Consider the following 18,962-nt stretch of genomic DNA (forward strand, 5'->3'; position numbering starts at 1 on the left):
AAAAAATTTTACCTGAAAAACTCAGACTTCAATTAGAATGTCACCACTGAGAGACATGCTACCATGTCTTCTGGTCTGCTGAACTGTGTCTAAATAAGTGGGAAACATTTGTTTGTTTTCAATTTCCACTTTTAAAGTATTAAAATGGTCTTAGATTCTAAGCTACAGAAAAATAAAATTTTGCTTCTTTCCTAAGATGGCCCAATGGATGATCAAGAGGCAGAAAGATACTAGAGAAATATAGATCTGTTTCATACTTCTTTCCTATTACATTTTTTTGAACATTTGAATTAATGGTACTTATAGATAGTCCAACATTATTTAACCTACATTGTTGTTATTGGACTAAATATTTGCTCACAGAAAGATTTTCTTTGATAAACTACCTAGATATCCATCCTCTTCATACAAAGGATCTTATGAGTAGCAACAATCTCTTACTTTGATTTTACATAAATGATCTCTCTTCATTCACTATGAACTTAAAGAAGTTTTATGCTGTCTTGCATGATTGTCAAACTTCAGATTTTTCATGCACATCACAAAAGCCTGGATCTATAGTATATTAGATGGAAACAGGAGACTTTCATAAATTTCACACTGAATTTGCTGTTTATAAATGCTTCGATTTTATTTTATAAGAAGAAATCCATTATATGCATGCATGCACTGACAAGAAAAAAAAGAATTAAAGTTCTGCTTCAAAAAGGACCCTGTTAATAGAGCATTGCAGGGATGTGCACATTGCATTCCTTAAAACTAACACTCATTATTAAAGACAACTCGGCACCTCAAGACCTTGAGAAAAGTGTCGATCTTATGAGTGTCACGTCTCAGGCAGCGGACCAGGCTATAAAAGGCAAAAAGTTGAGTGTCTTCATCAGCTGACTTTAAGTCTGACAGTCCAGACCAGACAGGGGAGTCAGTTTCTTCATATACAGTCTTGGTCTAAAAATTAAATGGACAGGTATGATTAACATTATCTTTTATCCCTCTCTCTCTTTCTCTCTCTCTCTCTCTCTCTCTCTCTCTCTCTCTCTCTCTCTCTCTTTCTCTCTGTGTGTGTGTGTGTGTGTGTGTGTGTTTGTGTTTGTGTGAAATACATACATATGGTATGGATATCAGCAATCCATTTTGGGTAAAGTTCCTCCAGTGACATCTACATTGATTTTTGAGAGAGCTGCTCTTACTTTTACCTACAATTTGTGGCAAACTCCCTTAGATCTGATTCCCTAGTCTGAGGGCTACAAAGTGAAGATACCACATCACACATTCAACACAAATTGTGAAACTAGATTCAAGTCCTCACACATGGAAGAATGGCACTTACAGACATTATGCATCTCCCAATGCACCTTTCTCGGAAATATTTAATTAACTCTGGTAGAACATAGGGCACTATATTTTTATAGTGAGAAATGCTGGAAATTAGGGCAAAGTCATTAGATATCTCAACATAAATTGAAGCAAGCATATGTATTTTCTGACACTCCACTGATCTCAGATGAGATACATCCACACAGAAGTGGACAAACAGTGAACCAGCAAGGTACTATTTGACTGTGTACATGGGATTAACTAAGCAACAATGAAAAGGTTACTATCAGTTCTTTCACTTTGGGAAGTTTTACAGCTCTCAGTATTTTCCATGACGTGCCCTTCAAACCATATTAGTTCTGGTATAGTGTCTTGATCCTTCCATTCTTTTCAGGTAAATCCATTCTACATTTATATACTATATTGCACATGATCAGAATATTTTATTTAATGTTTTATGGTGCAGGTTATGAAGGCTATGACAGTTATAAGATCTGAATTAGACTGGAGTGTCCTACCTATTCAAGAAAGTTACTGTCAAAATTTTTTTGAGGCAGACAACTATTTCCTACACAGATCACTGTTCTATGGGCTTATTAAGTAACCTGGTATTTGGGTTCAAATCCTATTTGAATGACGTAATACATGAATTTTATAAATAAGATAAACAAAAACACAATGTAGAAACACCTTACCCTGTTGAGAATGGTTTTAAGTCCCTCCAGAAGAACAGCATTTCTATTCTTCAAAGTATTGGCGATTTTCAGCATGTTATCAGCAGGTTTTGGAAGAGAGGTCACTGCTGACACCAGATGTTTCAGAGGTTCTTCCCAGGCATTAGTAATGTTGATGATTGCTTTCAAAAGGTCTTCAGTCTAAGCAAACATCATTGGACTTCATATTAAACTATGTAACATACAGCTCGGCAGATAGATTCTTATGTTTTTTCACAAGAGAGACAATCTACAGTATACTTTTATTATTAATACTTTATTATTGATTTTATAACATTTAAATATTGCATAAATATAAAATGACAACTACTGAATTTTACATGGCTAAATTAAACCAACAGGGTTTTAATAAATTTGGCTATTTCAAATGATCAAATTTTGTGTTTCCTCAACAGTCTACCCTTTTCCTACATGTTAGAGCTGTTCTCTTTGATGGTGTAGCCTGTCTATGAGAAAGCTAGGTTTGCATAGCTTTGTAGGTGTCCAAAAACATAACTCATGATACATAGATCCTAGCACTATCAGGAGTTAGTGGTTCAATTAATTTATACAATACTGAACAAAATTAGTTTCTCATATTCTTATTTAAGTATTTATATATTGTGCTAGAATATTAAAACAGGTGAATGCAGAAAAAATGGCTTTCAAATACTATTTCTTCTTTATGTGCATGATTCTGCTGCCCTTGCAGCTAAAGAAATTGCTTATTCATTGAAATATATAAAAGAAAATCTATTGCAAAGCATTACTTTAATATCAGGCATCAGTAAAAATTAGAATGCAATTTTAACCTGGTAATTCTTAGGTCACAGACACAGTCATACAAAATATTTTTAGATAGTTGTTGATTATGATGTTTGTGAGGAGTATTACAAAGTATAAAAATAAAGACTAGAGAGAAACTCAACCAGAATTTCAGAGAAAAGTAACTTTATGAACAAAATGGACAGCTCAATTTTGATCAACAACATTTTGCTAGGAGCATTAGACAAAAATGATTAAGAATGGCTGCACGGCATGAAAGAAGTGTAGTGTAAATTCTTATATTCAAGGGAAATGAATCCTGCATACTGTTGGAGCTTCAGATTGTTGTCTTCTTAAAGGTTCTATTATCAGAGACTGTCAGCATTAAATACTTTGGTACCACCAGTGTGCTATCTATATTGTCTAGGAAAGTAATATGTACAAATGTTTACTTCAGTTCCTTTTTCTGTATTATAATCACATGTTATTCCTGAGAATATCTTGTGTAAAGGTTTCTTGTGTTGGTAATATAAGCAAGAGTAGATAATAGATTATATATATGAGGATATACATTATTAACATTGCATAAATAAAACTGATGTTTACAACACAAAGTCTGAATGAAGAGATCAGACACATATACATCAGATCTTCAGTGTTATGTAAATCTCACCAAAAGAGAAGCCATCCAGAGGAACACTTTTAGACTACAAGGAAGTCTCTTATACAGCCAAATTTCAGATATAAGAGAAAGCAGAGCAGTGAGGCAGGAATGTAGAAATAATGATAGAGGAGAAAAATGTCCAGGATAGTTTAGGAACTTAAGAAGAAAGGACACTCTCCTCATTTAATCACATGATGCCATAGGAAGATTCTTTAGGGTTATATCACGAACACAGGAGGATTTTATTTACTCCATATTTATATGGATATGTTAGAAATGTTTGTTCAATTCAGATCAAAACTTTCCAGGGATAAGCAGAAAGTTCTGGTAAAAATAGTTTTCTATGTGGACAATTACAACTCTGGAAACATGTGAGTTGGCAGGCATTTTACTGTGCTCTAACATTAACCAAACTATTATGTGATTCTTCTTTGACAGCTGTGTATTCCTCTATCTATTCTGTCTGAAATGATCACAACTATTAGTAATTACACAGAGAACAATTATCCTGTGTATAGCAAGACTGTTTTGGTCAAATTCAGAGAAGAAACATACCTTTGTTTCATTGACTTCCTGACGAGACTCTGGAGTATGGATGGAAGCTGTGTGGCATAACCTGGGCATCCTCTTGGGAAACCAACTACTCTTGTAAAAGTTGGAATCCTGGAAAAAATTAAATATTTAACTCTTTGGAATTCAGAATTGAATAAAAACCAACGTGATAGTTTGATAGCCTGCAGATTTTTGATATTTAAGAACAAAATGTGGAACACTAGAATGATGGAAACATCATCTGCTTACCTTTTATTCCTTTACATGAGTAAAGTAACTGACTACCCTCCATTCTCTTCCCTTCTTTACTTTCCTAGTATTGTACTTGTTAATGACATTGTTTGGAAAGAAAACACTAAAATGGACCAAAAGTTGTAAGTACCTACATCTTTAAGTATCAATTTTTCTAGGCTGAGAGTCATAGAATTATTGCTGTTTATACATGTTTAAAGTATTTTGTTTTTTGTTTGCAAAAATTGGTCTATTATTTTTAAAAGGGAATTGTTGATTTATAAATTTGCTCTCATACATCACCATGTGTCCGTACCATAAAAATTTCATGATAAATGTAGGGTTCACTCATGTTGTTACAGTCAGCAATAAATCATTAAATTCTAGGCATATTTTAAGAAAATATTCAGCAAGGAATGAGGTAAGAATTAACAAAATATTTAAAGTTTCTATATAAATGATATGAAGGATGTACTTGCATAAGGTATTTATTAAGAACATACAAATTACTTAATTCTACCTATCAGAGAATTTAAAATAGTTAATGGGTTCTTAGAAATGTGTGAGTCTGAAAATTTATGACAGAATAAAGGGTATGAGAAAAACTAGTAACAGAAAATAACCATGGCAATATATCTATTCCCTGCAAATGTTGAGATACGAAATCCATATTTAAATGAATTAAAACTAAAAATTTAAATGAAATTTATATGGTTTAAAATGAAGATTTATATGGTTAAAAATGAAAATTTGCTTTGCTGTTTCCTCAATGGCACAACCTGAATAGTTGAGTTATTTCCCTGATGAAGAGAGAACACCTTTTGTCTCTACAGTAGTCCTTCAACTTCATTAAGAAACTCAAACTGAAAACAACAGGCCATGGTTCTTTGTATTTATGAGCTTATGTGTAGCTATTTTGTTTTGTTTTTCTGTTCACTGTCTACACGGTTTCAATTTTCTTAAATTTGTGTTCTCTCTACACAACTAACTCATTCATTTCTCCTGCACTAGTGATCTTCAGGTCAGGACGTAATGAAAGCCCAGGAAGACAGAAGCCCTGGAAATATGACCAGGAAGTCCAAATTCCAATGAAGAAGTTCAAAGTTGTTATTGCTAAAGTTAATACAGGAAAATTTGAAATATCATTAAATTCTTTACAATTTTTGAGATCTTTATGAAACTTCACATTCTTCCTATTACACAGTTTCCTATATGATTCATTGTATTACCTACAAAAGTGAAGTACTTGTAATTGGACAGATGAGTCATTACAATTTCATTAGTGGTCAACTATTTGAAGGCCCTTTTAGATAAGAATCTAGAAGTAAGGACATTACTTACAAATTCATAGAAGATATCTGCAGCCAGGTTATATGTGGTGTGAGACTGAACAACCACACGATCATACAGGTCTTCAGTGGACACAAAGCCAGTTGGTTTGGAGGCTGCATGCTCCCACAGGAGCAGACTCGACACAAGCAGCAACATACACATCCCGGCTGTCAGAGAAACAACAATGAGAGGAGCTATGCAAACGAAGTAGCAGACAGTTAAACAAGCTGTGAATGTGCTCCAATGGCCTCTGCTATGTGATTTAGGTTGATGTATCTTAACTGACTATTCACTTGTACAATTTGGAAAATACAGAGAAATAACTAAAAGTTTCCAATAAAAAGTTCGAAATGGGGGAGACATTTCACAGTTTGCACTGCCTCGGAAACAGCTCCTCAAGTTTGCGAACACATAGAGTTTGCCTAGCCATGAGCCTAGACTGCAAGTAATTATCTGCATGTGTTTGAGATTCTAGAGAATTTCACTTTCTTAAATAACTTTACTATGGTAAATAATTCATTTACCTTTCATATATCACTTAAGACTTAGCTAATTTGATAGTTTATCCAGGTTGTTTTATGTGAGCAGATATTCAATTTTGGCATACAAAGTAATTATAATTTCCTGTTTCTGTGCTTGATGCAATTGGACTACTCAGTTGTTCTCAATATAGCCTAATTCTCTGTAATGTAAATGAAACCCTTTGATTTTCATTATCTTTCTGTCCTAGAAGGTACCTTTTGAAATAGAAGGTGCTATACAATTAACGATGCTTAAATATCAGTAACACTGTCTCCTGCTAAGTAAGATATCACAAAATATTTGAGCATTGCCTTGTATCTGTCTGCAACACAAGGAAGAGCCTATTTGAAAAGCTCTCAGTTGAAACTTAATTAAGCATGTAGAATATAGAGTTGTCTTTAAGTTCTGTGTTAATTGTCTCTAGAAGAAACCTGGTCAGGTATCAGTTTACCAAAAATATAGTCTAGAATACATTAAAGAAGTTGTACTGTACAAACAACCTTGTGAATTATAGACTAAGGAAGTCTTAGAAGTATATGATGAATGGCTACTTACCAGAGCTTGGAAAAGTCGAAGTGAGCTGCATCTCTGAGGTGATCCACCACAGTGTGAACTGCTTCACCTGAGTGCTGCGTTCAGTCAACTTTCCACCTCCCATATATACTTCAAGACTGTACCCAAAGCCAGACGTAGCTTCAGGCCATATTGAATCAATGTCCCTGGATCAGTGACGTTCTTCCCTCAGGGTTGATTAACATCCTCTTTACATTTGCCACATTTATATGTCAAAATGCGTCATCATACTGCATTCCATCACACAATCAATAGAGTTCCAGTCATTCTCCAAATCAACAAGGCAATCTCTTCATTGGCTACTCATTTCCAGGTAAGCAGGAGAAAAGAATTATTCCCCAACACTTTTCCCTGGTTCCAGATCTTAGAAATGTGTCATAACTTCTGCTCTGTACCCTACTGGTTCCAGTTTTGATAAATGCTTTCAATAATTCACCCTAAAGCCACATAAGTCAATTATTACAGACTATTTTAACTAAACACAAATGTATTTCCTTAATCATTAAAACTATAAAAGATTTATCTCAATAGACTTGGTAATGGTTTCAGTAATCAACAGGTCTAAACACAAACGTTCAGAAGTCATTATGACAACCACATCATTTCCATTTATGAAATGTCAACTTATAAGTGCAGATAAAGACATTTTAGGCACCTTATTTTTGTTGTCTTACAATATAACATACTGATTGCTTTACGTGGCTTGTGGTTTAAAACAATTCAGATAATTATCAATTGCAGTGGTAACTGCTGTGCCATGGTTTCCCTGTTGCCATACTGCAAAAGTTGCTGATGACCTTATCATGCAATCAAATTACAACAATTTTAGACATTTAATCTGAAGTATTCTACATAGTGACTGGTGGCATCATGAAAAATATTCCATATTGTAATAGATTCCACATCATAGATGCCCAAAATTTTTATATTGCTAGTGAAAAATATTCAATTTCTTTAGCAGACCAGTAAGTAATTTAGGGCAAAGTTCTGTTTTCTTCTTTTTATCATCCTTCCTTCCTTCCTTCCTTCCTTCCTTCCTTCCTTCCTTCCTTCCTTCCTTCCTTCTTCTCTCTCTCTCTCTCTCTCTCTCTCTCTCTCTCTCTCTCTCTCTCCCTCTCCCTCTCCCTCTCCCTCCCTCCCACTCTCCATGACAGGGTTTCTCTGTGTAGTAATCTGTCCTAGAACTCACTTTGTGGACCATGTTGGCCATGATCTCATAGAGATTCACCTGCCTCTGCCTCTGGAGTGCTGGGATTAAAGGCATGTGTAAACACTGCCCATCTTGGAGCATAAATAGTTCAATTTCATTTAGCTATTGTGGACTGTTTTAAGATAATGTGAAATGTCATTGAGATTGAGATATTGAGAATCTGTAAGATTTTAGTAAGTTCTACTGGAGTATGACTAAGCACCCAGGCTTACCCACTGTTAAAAGAGCAGCATGTTTATGTGAGAATGTTTGGACAAAGATTCTATCTATCTATCTATCTATCTATCTATCTATCTATCTATCTATCTATCTATCTTACTATATATGCTATTATATATATATATATATAGTGTCTATCATAGTTCTGCTTGAATCTTATTTTCCTAATCTTGAAATGTAAAATTTTCCTGCTGCTCTGTATAGAAGAAAGCATTTGATAGGATACCTAGATATGTTATGGGATCAGGATCAAGTAGGTAGACATCATGCTTGGTTCTATAATACTTTACTATACTATACTCACTGCTCCCTCAAGATCCAGGAGTCTGGTGACTACAGGTTGTGTATTGACAAATATTTTTTGACTTGGATTGCCCGAGAATGACTTTGACATTTCCATCTGAACATCTTCAATTACTTACAAAAATATCAGTTTTCCTATAAATCACCGTGAAGCAACCCCTCTATTATATAATCATAAATAAACATAACACATACTCCTTCATATTCTTAATACAGAAGGGACATGATCATAGTATGATTTGATGTCTTCATACCTGCTTGCCCTCAAACCAGTATTTTCACATTTAGCTTCTAAGGACATCCTTTTTTCCTCACAATCCATTTTGATTGCTTAAATACATGATTCATCTATAGCCTCTCTTATAGTAACCATCATCCTGTGGTTTAGCTCTGATTTCTGATTACATTCTAATCAAAGGAACTGTGTCCTACTCTTTGGTTATTAAACTATCTCTTTTGTTCACTGGCATATTATAATGTAGCATTTAGACTAGCATTTATGTGGCAGTTTGGCTCAATAGAAATCTCCAAAAAGATGAGAAGGTCCTATCCTCAGTCTACCCAGAGTATAACTTTGAAAATCAATTTTATTTAAATTTCTTCTATGCTGTAAAAGTTTGTCTGCAATAGAGAATAAGAACAATATGGAGTCACAAATCCTAAAGCTTCAAGGTAGGGACCATTTCTCGGAGAACAGTCATACTTAGATAATATCTCAACTGTGTCCTAAATAGTTTCAGAAAATGTAAGACCTCCCTAGGCATGGGTGGAAGGAAAGATTTGCATTCTCCACTAGTTTAGTCAGAAGGTAAAGAACAAATCGAGTTCATTTTCCTTTACTAATTCTCTTTTCTTGATTCCTGATGGAATTGTAGAAACTGATATATTGATGTAAGTCCCCTGTGAATACACAGCTTTACTCGAGACTGACCATCAGGAAATTTCATGACCAATTGTCCTTGTGGTCATTTTCCGGAAATTTCTTAAAGTTAGTAGATGTTTTCTGCTGTTTGTATGTAAGACTGAGGTTCTGTTACATCAATGCCTATTTGATGGATAAGTACACACACGAATACAAATACCATTTCATTTTGTGGTACTCTCAATTGTTCCTATGACTTTCTGAATGTGTGTTTGTCAGTATGTATGTGCAGTTATACTGATCGGGGAATAGCCATGATATCATCTCAGAGATACTACTGACTTCACTTAAAATAGCTTGACTTGTTGACCCGAATCTTACTAATTAGGAAAACCTGATTAACAGACACCCAGAGATCTTTTCGTCTTTCTACACAGTACTAGGATTCAAGTGCATATCAACATGCCAGGGGTAAATATTTCTGAGGATCAAACTCAGGTCTTTATGCTCATAAGGCAAACACTTCATAGACGGTACTCCAGCCTACCATGGTGATTTTATATGTAAAGAATTCTGTGGTTGCTGAATATCATTATTCGAAGAATTAGAGGAAACTCTGTCTTGAATTTGATATGAACTTTTTTCTTTGATAACTTATAAAAATGTAAATTTAATAATTTGGTTAAATGTTTTGCTTAATTATTTTTTCTATTTGGCTATAAATTTCAACTTTTAGTGGTACAGAACAAGATTCTCTGGATTCTACTTAATCTTACATGGTATTTCTGTGTTTATTTTTTTAAATCTTTGTTTCCTTGTTTATTTTGTCAAAGTTATGTGGAATCATCATATAAAGTATAATTTAATGAAATCAAACATTTGTTCAGGCATTTCAACTAAAATTAAATCCTACCATCTTGGCGAGAAATATATTAAGAAAAAGAATGATAAAAGGGACATGAAGCAAAATGTCCTAAGGAGTATGAAAAATTCCATTCTCTTGGGAACTTCTACCAGCTGAGGTAGAAAACAGTTCGAAAGCTTCAGAAGTAACCTGAAAATTATCACATTCAGTCGAATTCTCCATGGCAGAATGTATCCATTACAATGACTATGGAGATTTCCTTTTTCATGCTCTCCCTCCTTCTGCTCCTCATTTGGACCTTGGGGGGCTCAGTCCGGTGCTCCATAGTGTGTCTCAGTCTGTATTGCCATCCATCGTCAGATGAAAGTTCCCTCTGGTCCTGCCTATCTTGCTCACGCTTTCCCTCCTTCTGCTTCTCATTTGGATCTAGGGAGTTAAGTCCAGTGTTGCAATATGTATCTCTGTCTCTATCTCCATCCATCGCCAGATGAAGGTTCTATGGTGATATGCAAAATATTCATCAGTATGGTTATGGGCCAAAGCTAGTTCAGACACCCTCTCCTCTGCTGCCCAGGGAAGAATCTGGGAACCTCTCCTTGGGCCTGAGAACCCCTCCAGCAACAAGTCTCTTGCCAACCCTAAAATGGCTCCCTTAGTTGAGATATGAGGGGTGCATTCACCCACTGATACAAGGGGACTGATCGAATGAGAGCTCACCAAGGCCAGCTGGACTGGGACTGAATGAGCTTGTGATCAAACCGGATTCTCTGAATGTGGCTGACATGGGGGCTGACTGAGAAGCCATTGACAATGGCACTGGGTCTTGTTTCGTCTGCATGTACTGGCTGTTTGGAATCCTAGTCTGTTTGGATGCTCACCTTCCTAGGCCTGGAGGGAGAGGGAAGGAACTTCAACTTCCCACAGGGCAGGAAACCCTGACTGCTCTTAGGACTGGAGAGGGAGGAGGAGAGGGAGTGTGGGGGGAGAAGAAGTTGGGGGGAGGAGAAGGAGTGGGGTGGGGAGGAGAGGGAGTGGGGGGAATGAGAGGGTATGGGGAGGAGGGGAGGAAGTGGAAATTTTTATAAACAAACAAATTAAAAAATATGTTACATTAAATATTTTGGGAAACTAATTAAAGATATTGAACATGTCATTAAGACAAAAAAAAATCGATGACTACGGAGAGACACTTTCCGACAAGTGAAACTGATCAAAACATTTTCAAGCCAGCTTTGCTCCATGGAGAAGACAGAGAAGCGCCTGAATCGACTAGAGAGTCTCAGACCCATCAGACTGACTGAAACTCAGTTCACAACCTTTTAGATGCTAACATAGTATGTATTGTGCTGTCGTGTTATAGTTCCCCTGAGGTTTCATCCATCCTGGAGTGAGCTTGTGGAGATCTAACTCTTCTGTAATAACTTCTCCTGTCAGTAACCTTTCACTCATATAGCCTATTTAAGCAAAATAAGATCACTGGTTTGCCACATTCAGAATTTGAAGACACCCTGACTTATTCTACCAATGTTACTCTACCTAGTGAATGTGTGTTCATGATTCCTGGGGAGGATTAGTGTCATACTAGTGTCATACAGTAACATATATCTGTGACTTAAAGAGTGCTCCTGCCTTTGTTGAACTGAGGATGATAGATTTAAAATATTAAATTTATAGAATGTGTGCAATTTGTGCCCGTGTAATATGCATGAGTGTCTGCATGTATCCTGTGTATGTCTCTGTCTGTCTGCATCTGTCCTGTTTCTCTTTCCATGTGTTATGATTAAATGTGAATATAAGTTTCTTCCCTTATTGATACATTAGGGTTCTTACAAGGTCACAAAAAAATTTTGTTTTTCCAGTTTCCAAAAGTCTGCTGACATTGCACACATGACTCATAGGAAATAGATAAATCAAACAGCTACCAGTTTGTAATATTGATCCTACTGAATAACATTCATATTACATGAAGTTAGAATTTTCATGATATGAGAGAAGAAAGTGCTACAAACAGGATTACCCAGGTTTCATTAAACCTGTGATCTGTTATACTGACTGGAGCCATTATTCTCTCGCTGTAGCAAGAGCGTGTGAATATTAGAACAAGAGATTACTCCACAAAATAAAAGTTCTTTCTGCCTTTAAGATCCAGGTCAAAATATCTTGTCTCCTTATATCATGGGTCTTAAGGGAGAATTTGATGCTTAAAGGATAGCCATGCTCAAAAACATTGTAATTAACTGTCCCGTAGGGCTTCTGTTTATACTTGTAGATTTAGGAGCACCCAGTTCTCATCAGAAAAATTCTTATGTATATAGTTATTTATTCAGAAATCAATAACAGTTGAACAAACACAGTAAAATCTGCTGAAGGGTGTTTGGCTTCCAGTGGGGTAAACACGCAGTGAGACAATATTTTTGAGATATATAAGGGCCATCTTTCTGAGCTGTTATTCATAGTGATGTCTTCTGGAGGAAGGGGAACGGGAAGGAAAATTTCTACAAGGATGAAGTCTCTGAGAAATTACTGTGTTCAAGTAGATGTACCTAACCCCTTAGCACGTACTATAATAAATAGAGTCCATGGGACCAAATCAGAAGACTTGAAGTTGGAATGAGACAAGTGAGGGAACAGATGTGGGAAAAATTGGAAGAGAGGTTGTGGGATGTACATTTTCGGAGAGCAAATTATATGTATGAAAGGAATGATTAAACATTAAGAACTACACATTTTCATGACTGTTTAGCTTTCTTATAAATTATAAAACTTCTACAGTAGTTTCTCTACACCTGAGTTTGGAACAACAAAAAATACATTGATTTTTCTTTATTAAAAATGTGAAGAATTACTTATATTCACTTTCTTAATGTAGATAGAAACTATATTTAGAATTGAATTTTACAACCACAACTAACTAGAATGAAAGTGCAATAACTAGAAACAACTCATTTTTTCTAGAATATTTTTTATAAGGAAAGAAATCAATTTTAATAAAAATCATTAAAAAGATTGGATCTGAAACACATGAATCATTACCACAGAGAATAATCTTCACAGAATGGGTTTTTCCATTAAATTAGCAAATATTTTAGTTTTGTACAATAAGAATATTCTGAGTCCACCTGATACTTAATTTTAAAAAATGTTAATTATAATTTCTTAATCCTTTTTCATAAAATATATCCTTACTACAGATTTCCATTCTTCCACTCCTAGCTGTGTCTTCCCCAAAACGCCCTGGATCCAGTGTTCCTCCTCTCTCTTCAGAAAAGAGAAGACCTCCATGACTATCAACTGAACATACCATAACAGTATGCTGTGATCGTAGACACAAATCCACATATCAATGCTAGACTAGGCAACCCAGTAACAGGAAAATGATCCCAAGCGTAGGCAAAAAAGTCAGGAACACCCCTACTGTCACTGGTAGGAGTCCAACTCCTAAAACTCTATGCTAAAGAACTATAGCATTTTTGCAGAAGACAAAGTGAAGACTAAGCAGGCTCTGTGACTGTTGCTTCAGTCTCTGTGCACCCTTTATGAGCCCTGCTTAGTTGATTCTGTGTGCTGTGTTCTTCTTGATGTCGTTGACCCCTCTAGCTCCTACAAATCCTCCCTCCCCCCTCTTCAGCAGTGTTTCCCAAGCTCTACCTAATGTTTTGGTGTAGGTCTGTACATTTGCTTTTGCTCACTCTAGTAATAAGCCTCTTTGATGATAATTAGATGAGGCAATGACCTATGAGTATACCAGAATGATTTTATTGACCTTTTGTGAGTTGTATATCATGCTACCCTAGATCTCTAAGCCACCCAGCTTCCAGTTTCTATTCATTCAGTAAATGTAGGGAATGCAACACTTATTGATTGGGCCTCATGTTAGAGCATTTATTGATTGGTCACTCACACAGGTTCTGAGCCACCCTTACCCTAGAAGATCTTACAGGCATTATAGGTGTCAGTCAAAGGATTTTTTTAGTTGGATTGGTGTCCCAGTACCACCATTGGGAACCTAGCCTGAATATCAAATATGTTGAAATCAATATGGTGGTTCCTTAGAAAATTGGGATTTGATCTATCTCAACACTCAGCTAAAACACTCTTGGGCACATACCCAAAAGATACTCCACACTACACCAAGGACAGTTGCTCAATTATGTTATTAGTGGTTTTATTAATATTAGCCATAAACTAGAAAAAAACAGATGTCCCTCAATTAAAGAATGGACAAATAAAATGTGAAATATTTACACAGTAGAGTATTACCCAGCTGTTCAAATAAAAAGGCATCATAAAGTTTGCAGGAAAATGGATGGAACTAACAAAAACCACCCTGAGTAAGGCAACCCAGATCCAAAAAGACAAATGTGATATTTACTCACTTATAAACTGATATTGGCTATTAATTAAAGGATAATCACATAACAATTTGTAGAGCCAGAGAGGCTAAGTAACTAATAGCATTCTAGCAGAAAGGTAAGAGTCTCCCTAGAAAGGAGAAATTGAATAAATTTTGTGGATATCTGGGGGGGGGCATGGGAACAGGAGGGATCAGGTAGACAATGTAGGGGCTGAGATGTTGAGCACAAAGAGAGTCCAAACTGGAAGAGAGGCACACTTAGTGGACAATATGGAAACTTACAACAGTAGAAACCTGAAAATTCCCTGGAACCTCTGAGGGTGGCCCTTTGAAAGACTCCTAGTAAAGTGGGATTCAGAGCCTGAATCAGCCATTTTAACTTTCTTATTTAAAAGAAACTATGTTTCTGGACTATATATAATAAAGTGATATAACATGAACAGATTAAATTTTTGAATCTTACAGTAAGAAACCTTTTTAAATTTTTTTAGCCTTTATTTGCACACTTATACACATATCACTCTGTCTAGGGACATGCATAGAGTTGCACACATTTTGCTTTCCTGTAGAGGTCAGAGGACATCATGACAGGGTTGGCTCTCTCTTTGAATAGTGAGAGTCTCAGGGATTCTAGTCAATTTGTCAGGCTTAGAAGAAAAACCTTTACGTTTTGAACCACATGATTATCCCCACAAAATTATTGTCAAATAAATGAGTCGACTGGACTTACAATGCAATTCCCACACTACTCTTAGTGAAGATGCCACTCCCAGGTAGGCTCATAAGCTTTCAGTCACTGACAGGCCAACTGGGTTCTTGCTTTTATGCAAGTGTGTTCCTACTTTCTCGTTAATCTTTTTCTAAACTTCTATTGTTTTATTACGACTTTGGATCTTTTCTATCTAAATATGTTTTGGCTATAAATTATTGTAGTAGGAGGTTCCTGGCCACCCAACTAGCTTAGACCTGAAATAATCACACAGAAACTGTATTAATTTAATCACTGCTGGGTACTTTAGCCAGTAATCCACAGCCTCATGGTGATACATAGACTACTAGAAATGGGTTGAACTAAGATGTAAGAGTTAGCTAATAAGAAACTAGAGCTAATGGGCCAAGGAGTGATTTAATAATTTTAGACATCTACCCCCAAAATAGTGTTTGGTCACTAATGAACCCTGAAATCTTTCTAAGTTCTTCTAAATGTGACTTTAATATAGAACTTTTTCCTTCCCCACATCTTTCTAAAGTGCCCAATGGTATGCAGATATGCATTTTCTTCTTGAAATATCTGGTGTGGGAGGTCCTTCTGTCTGTGTGTTGCTTTTATTGGTTAATGAATAAAGAAGCTGCTTTGGACTTATAGCAGGGCAGAACTTAGCTTTGTGGGGAAAACAAATTATAAACTCATAGGATTCTTCATTTTCTCACCCAGAATCTTGCTCAGATATGTTCATTCGTGCTCATTCATAGTATTCAGAATTAGAAACAGCCTCAGTGTCAATCAACTGAAGAATAAACAATGATGAAAATATGGCAAACTTATACAATGTAGTATTATTCTGTTCTTATGAAAAAATGAAAATTTCAGGTAAATGGATGAATTCAGAATCAATCATCCTGAGTGAGACATTGAGATACCTTGGATCCAGAAAAACAATATTAATTTTTTCCTTACATGTGAATGCTAGATTATATACTGTAGAAATGTGAATGTCTTTAGACTAGACAGATTGTCTGATTTATATTAACTTGACACAATCAAGAGGCATTGTGGAAGAGGGAACATCACTTGTTCCATGTTCTTTGCAAACTCATTGAGTTCCAGTAAGTCTTATTTTCTCATAGACAGGGTAAACAACCAAAGAAAACTGACCTTACTACCAGACAAAAAGTAGAAGAGTAAACACAAAGTACGATTATTTTGACCAAACAATAGAAAAACATATTAATATCTAATTAGTTTTCTTTAGCAAAATGGAATACATAGTTGAAAATTTACATTTCTACATTTTGTTTATATTATGAAATGATTAACAAATACTTTTATAAAATACAAATGCATGCAAAGTCCACCTTCTCTCCTTTCTGCAAAATTCAAAGGTACCTACAGAACTGCATGTTACCTAGTTTAATATGATGTCCAATGATGTTTGCTAAGACTGAAGACTTTCTAGAAGCAATCATCAATGTTTCTCATGCCTGGGTAAAACTGCTGAAACACCTGCTGTCCACCGGGGCTGCTCTCCTGGGGGCTTCTGGTAATATGCTGAAAACAGATAACATTGTGAAAGACAGAAACCATGTGCTTCTGGAAGAATTCAAGACCATACTCAGCAGTGTTAGCAGTTTCTACAAATGTCCTGTTGATCCTATGCATAAAACTTATGAATTGTGTAAGGTGCAAAGAATTTTGAAGTACTTCCTTTTCAAAAGTGAAATATAGCTATCCAATTTGTTGACAGTTGTGCTAGTGAGGGGCTGCATGCAATGTCAATAGTCTCCACGATTGCTTTATAAGAAACCCACAGGCCAGTGTTCTTAATGTAAAGTAGCTGTGTTGCACTGTAATTTGGACAGTATATTTCCTGGATGTGCTGAACACTCTTCCTAATTCAGGTCTTATAACTGTCATTGCCTTGATCTCCCTCACGTTTTCACATTAGATGAAATGTTCATGTTGTGTAAGGATACAGACGAGAACATAAGATGTAGGATGTGTTCAGTAGAAATGTAAGAGATAATCAGGGCACTTTACTGGAACCACTAAAGTATGAAGGATGCATCAAGGAATGCCCTGAGGACATCTAAAACTCACCAAAGTGAAAGAATTGTTCCTCGAACCTAATTGTCCTTTAGTTAAATTCATCTCTATAGCTAAGCAGCACCTTGCTCATGTACCATGCGTCTACTTATGTATGGATATACTTCATCTGAGATCAGTGATACATTAAGAAATCTGAAATTGTTTCCCTTCTCAGTTTTGAGGGTTAATCAATTTACCTAAAAATTCAGGATTTCTTACTAAAACTTTATACTCTACTATTTTTTATCAAACCTTTTTCAAAACTTAGAAAGAATTTGTGCTGGATCTAGGTCGATGTCTCATGTGTGTAATTATCTTTTTTCCATACGTTAGGGCCTGAGTCCTGTTTCAGAATTTATATAAGAAAGAGATATGAGGAATTTGATATTCTCCTTGTAACCCTAACAGTAGGTAAGCAGAATGAAGATTTTCTATGACTTCCAGATAGAAGTAATGTCATTTATCACAAAAATCAAGGAAGAATTTCTTGAAGTAACTTTAACCAAAGTTAACTTCTGACAACAGAAACCATGTGTATATAAATATTCATGCACATACTCCCATGTACATATACAGTCTTACATACTTACATAGATACAGAAAGTTTTAAGGAAATACCCCTGGTAATAATGTCAATAATAACTTTCCATTTGATGTTTAGTGTTAGATTGGAGTTGTAGAAACTGCCTACCATGCTTGGTCTGGATTTGCAGTCATCTGATGAAGATACTCAACTTTTTGCCTTATAAAACTACTTAATAAGATTTTTTAAAAAAAAAATAGAAAGATAATTAATACATGGTGTTAACTTCCACTTTTCCCATGTACCTATACAGGTAATCACAACAAGACACATGTATATGTGTACACCACACACATGTATCCATGGATATCTAGTAGTTTACAAATGCAACTCTCTGTGAGTGAATTTTCTGTCTAATAATAGAAAACACAAGTTCTATTTCACTGTAATATTGATAAGTACCCTGAATTTTACATTTTCCCACAAGTATTTAAAAGAAGTACTAAATGCATCAAAATTCCTCCAGTGCCCATCTATAAACTTTATCCTCCTTAGGGACATCTTAGACCGATTCCACATGTTTACATTCCTGTGATTCTAAAAACATGCCATGTCATATGTATTAAGTTATTAAGTCATTCTCCCATCATCCTCTAGTTTTTAATTCACATAGTAGTGAAGATTCAATTTATATATCTGTATCATTATCTCTGTCTTTTTTCTCTTCTTCATACTGATGTCCATGACAGTTTCATTAGATAAGGACAAGTGTTAGACTAAGACATTAAGTGGATAACTAAAGATTTTTATGGACAATGTCTCAATACCTCTGAGAATCAGATGAGACTCTATTTCCGACACTAGTGCTGTCATGACACAATGATTGATAAAATATCAAGGGATAGTGCTTTAATTAGGACCCAACCCATGGGTAGACTGCTTTCTCCCATCTGTGTCTTCCTTTCCAGATGCTGTGGATAGTCCTGTCTCCAGGAGGGCACACTGCTCATAAAAACAAGTAACTCTCAAAATGCCCTCCTACTGATGCACTTGTTACAGACATCAGGTCCAGTTCAATACTGGGACAATACAGCACTGAGACACTGTGGATGTGATTTTTACATACGAAACCCCAGTTACCTGACTATATC

The 18,962-nt window shown here is 35.6% G+C and overlaps 1 protein-coding gene across 1 annotated transcript; it reads right to left on the reverse strand.

The window, feature by feature from the left end:
• Positions 1–759: 759 nt before the first annotated feature.
• LOC146892002 (prolactin-3D4-like) lies at positions 760–5,730 on the reverse strand. The gene is made up of 4 exons (XM_085698878.2): positions 5,584–5,730; positions 4,015–4,122; positions 2,013–2,192; positions 760–948 (listed from the first exon to the last, which is right to left on the reverse strand). Exons 1-4 carry the CDS (start codon positions 5,728–5,730, stop codon positions 760–762), a joined length of 624 nt encoding a protein of 207 aa, XP_085555004.2.
• Positions 5,731–18,962: the final 13,232 nt, after the last annotated feature.

The sequence above is a fragment of the Myodes glareolus genome, chromosome 14, assembly GCF_982192425.1.
Source record: "Myodes glareolus chromosome 14, mMyoGla1.1, whole genome shotgun sequence".
Classification (NCBI taxonomy): Eukaryota; Metazoa; Chordata; class Mammalia; order Rodentia; family Cricetidae; genus Myodes; species Myodes glareolus.

Excerpts from the sequence above, each read along its gene's own strand:
- LOC146892002 (XM_085698878.2), bottom strand. The coding sequence starts at position 5,730 with ATGTTGCTGCTTGTGTCGAGTCTGCTCCTGTGGGAGCATGCAGCCTCC. Across the intron at positions 4,123-5,583 it reads CAGATATCTTCTATGAATTT|GATTCCAACTTTTACAAGAG; the intron begins GTAAGTAATGTC and ends AATTTTTTCCAG. Across the intron at positions 949-2,012 it reads TTAAAACCATTCTCAACAGG|ACCAAGACTGTATATGAAGA; the intron begins GTAAGGTGTTTC and ends TTTAATTTTTAG.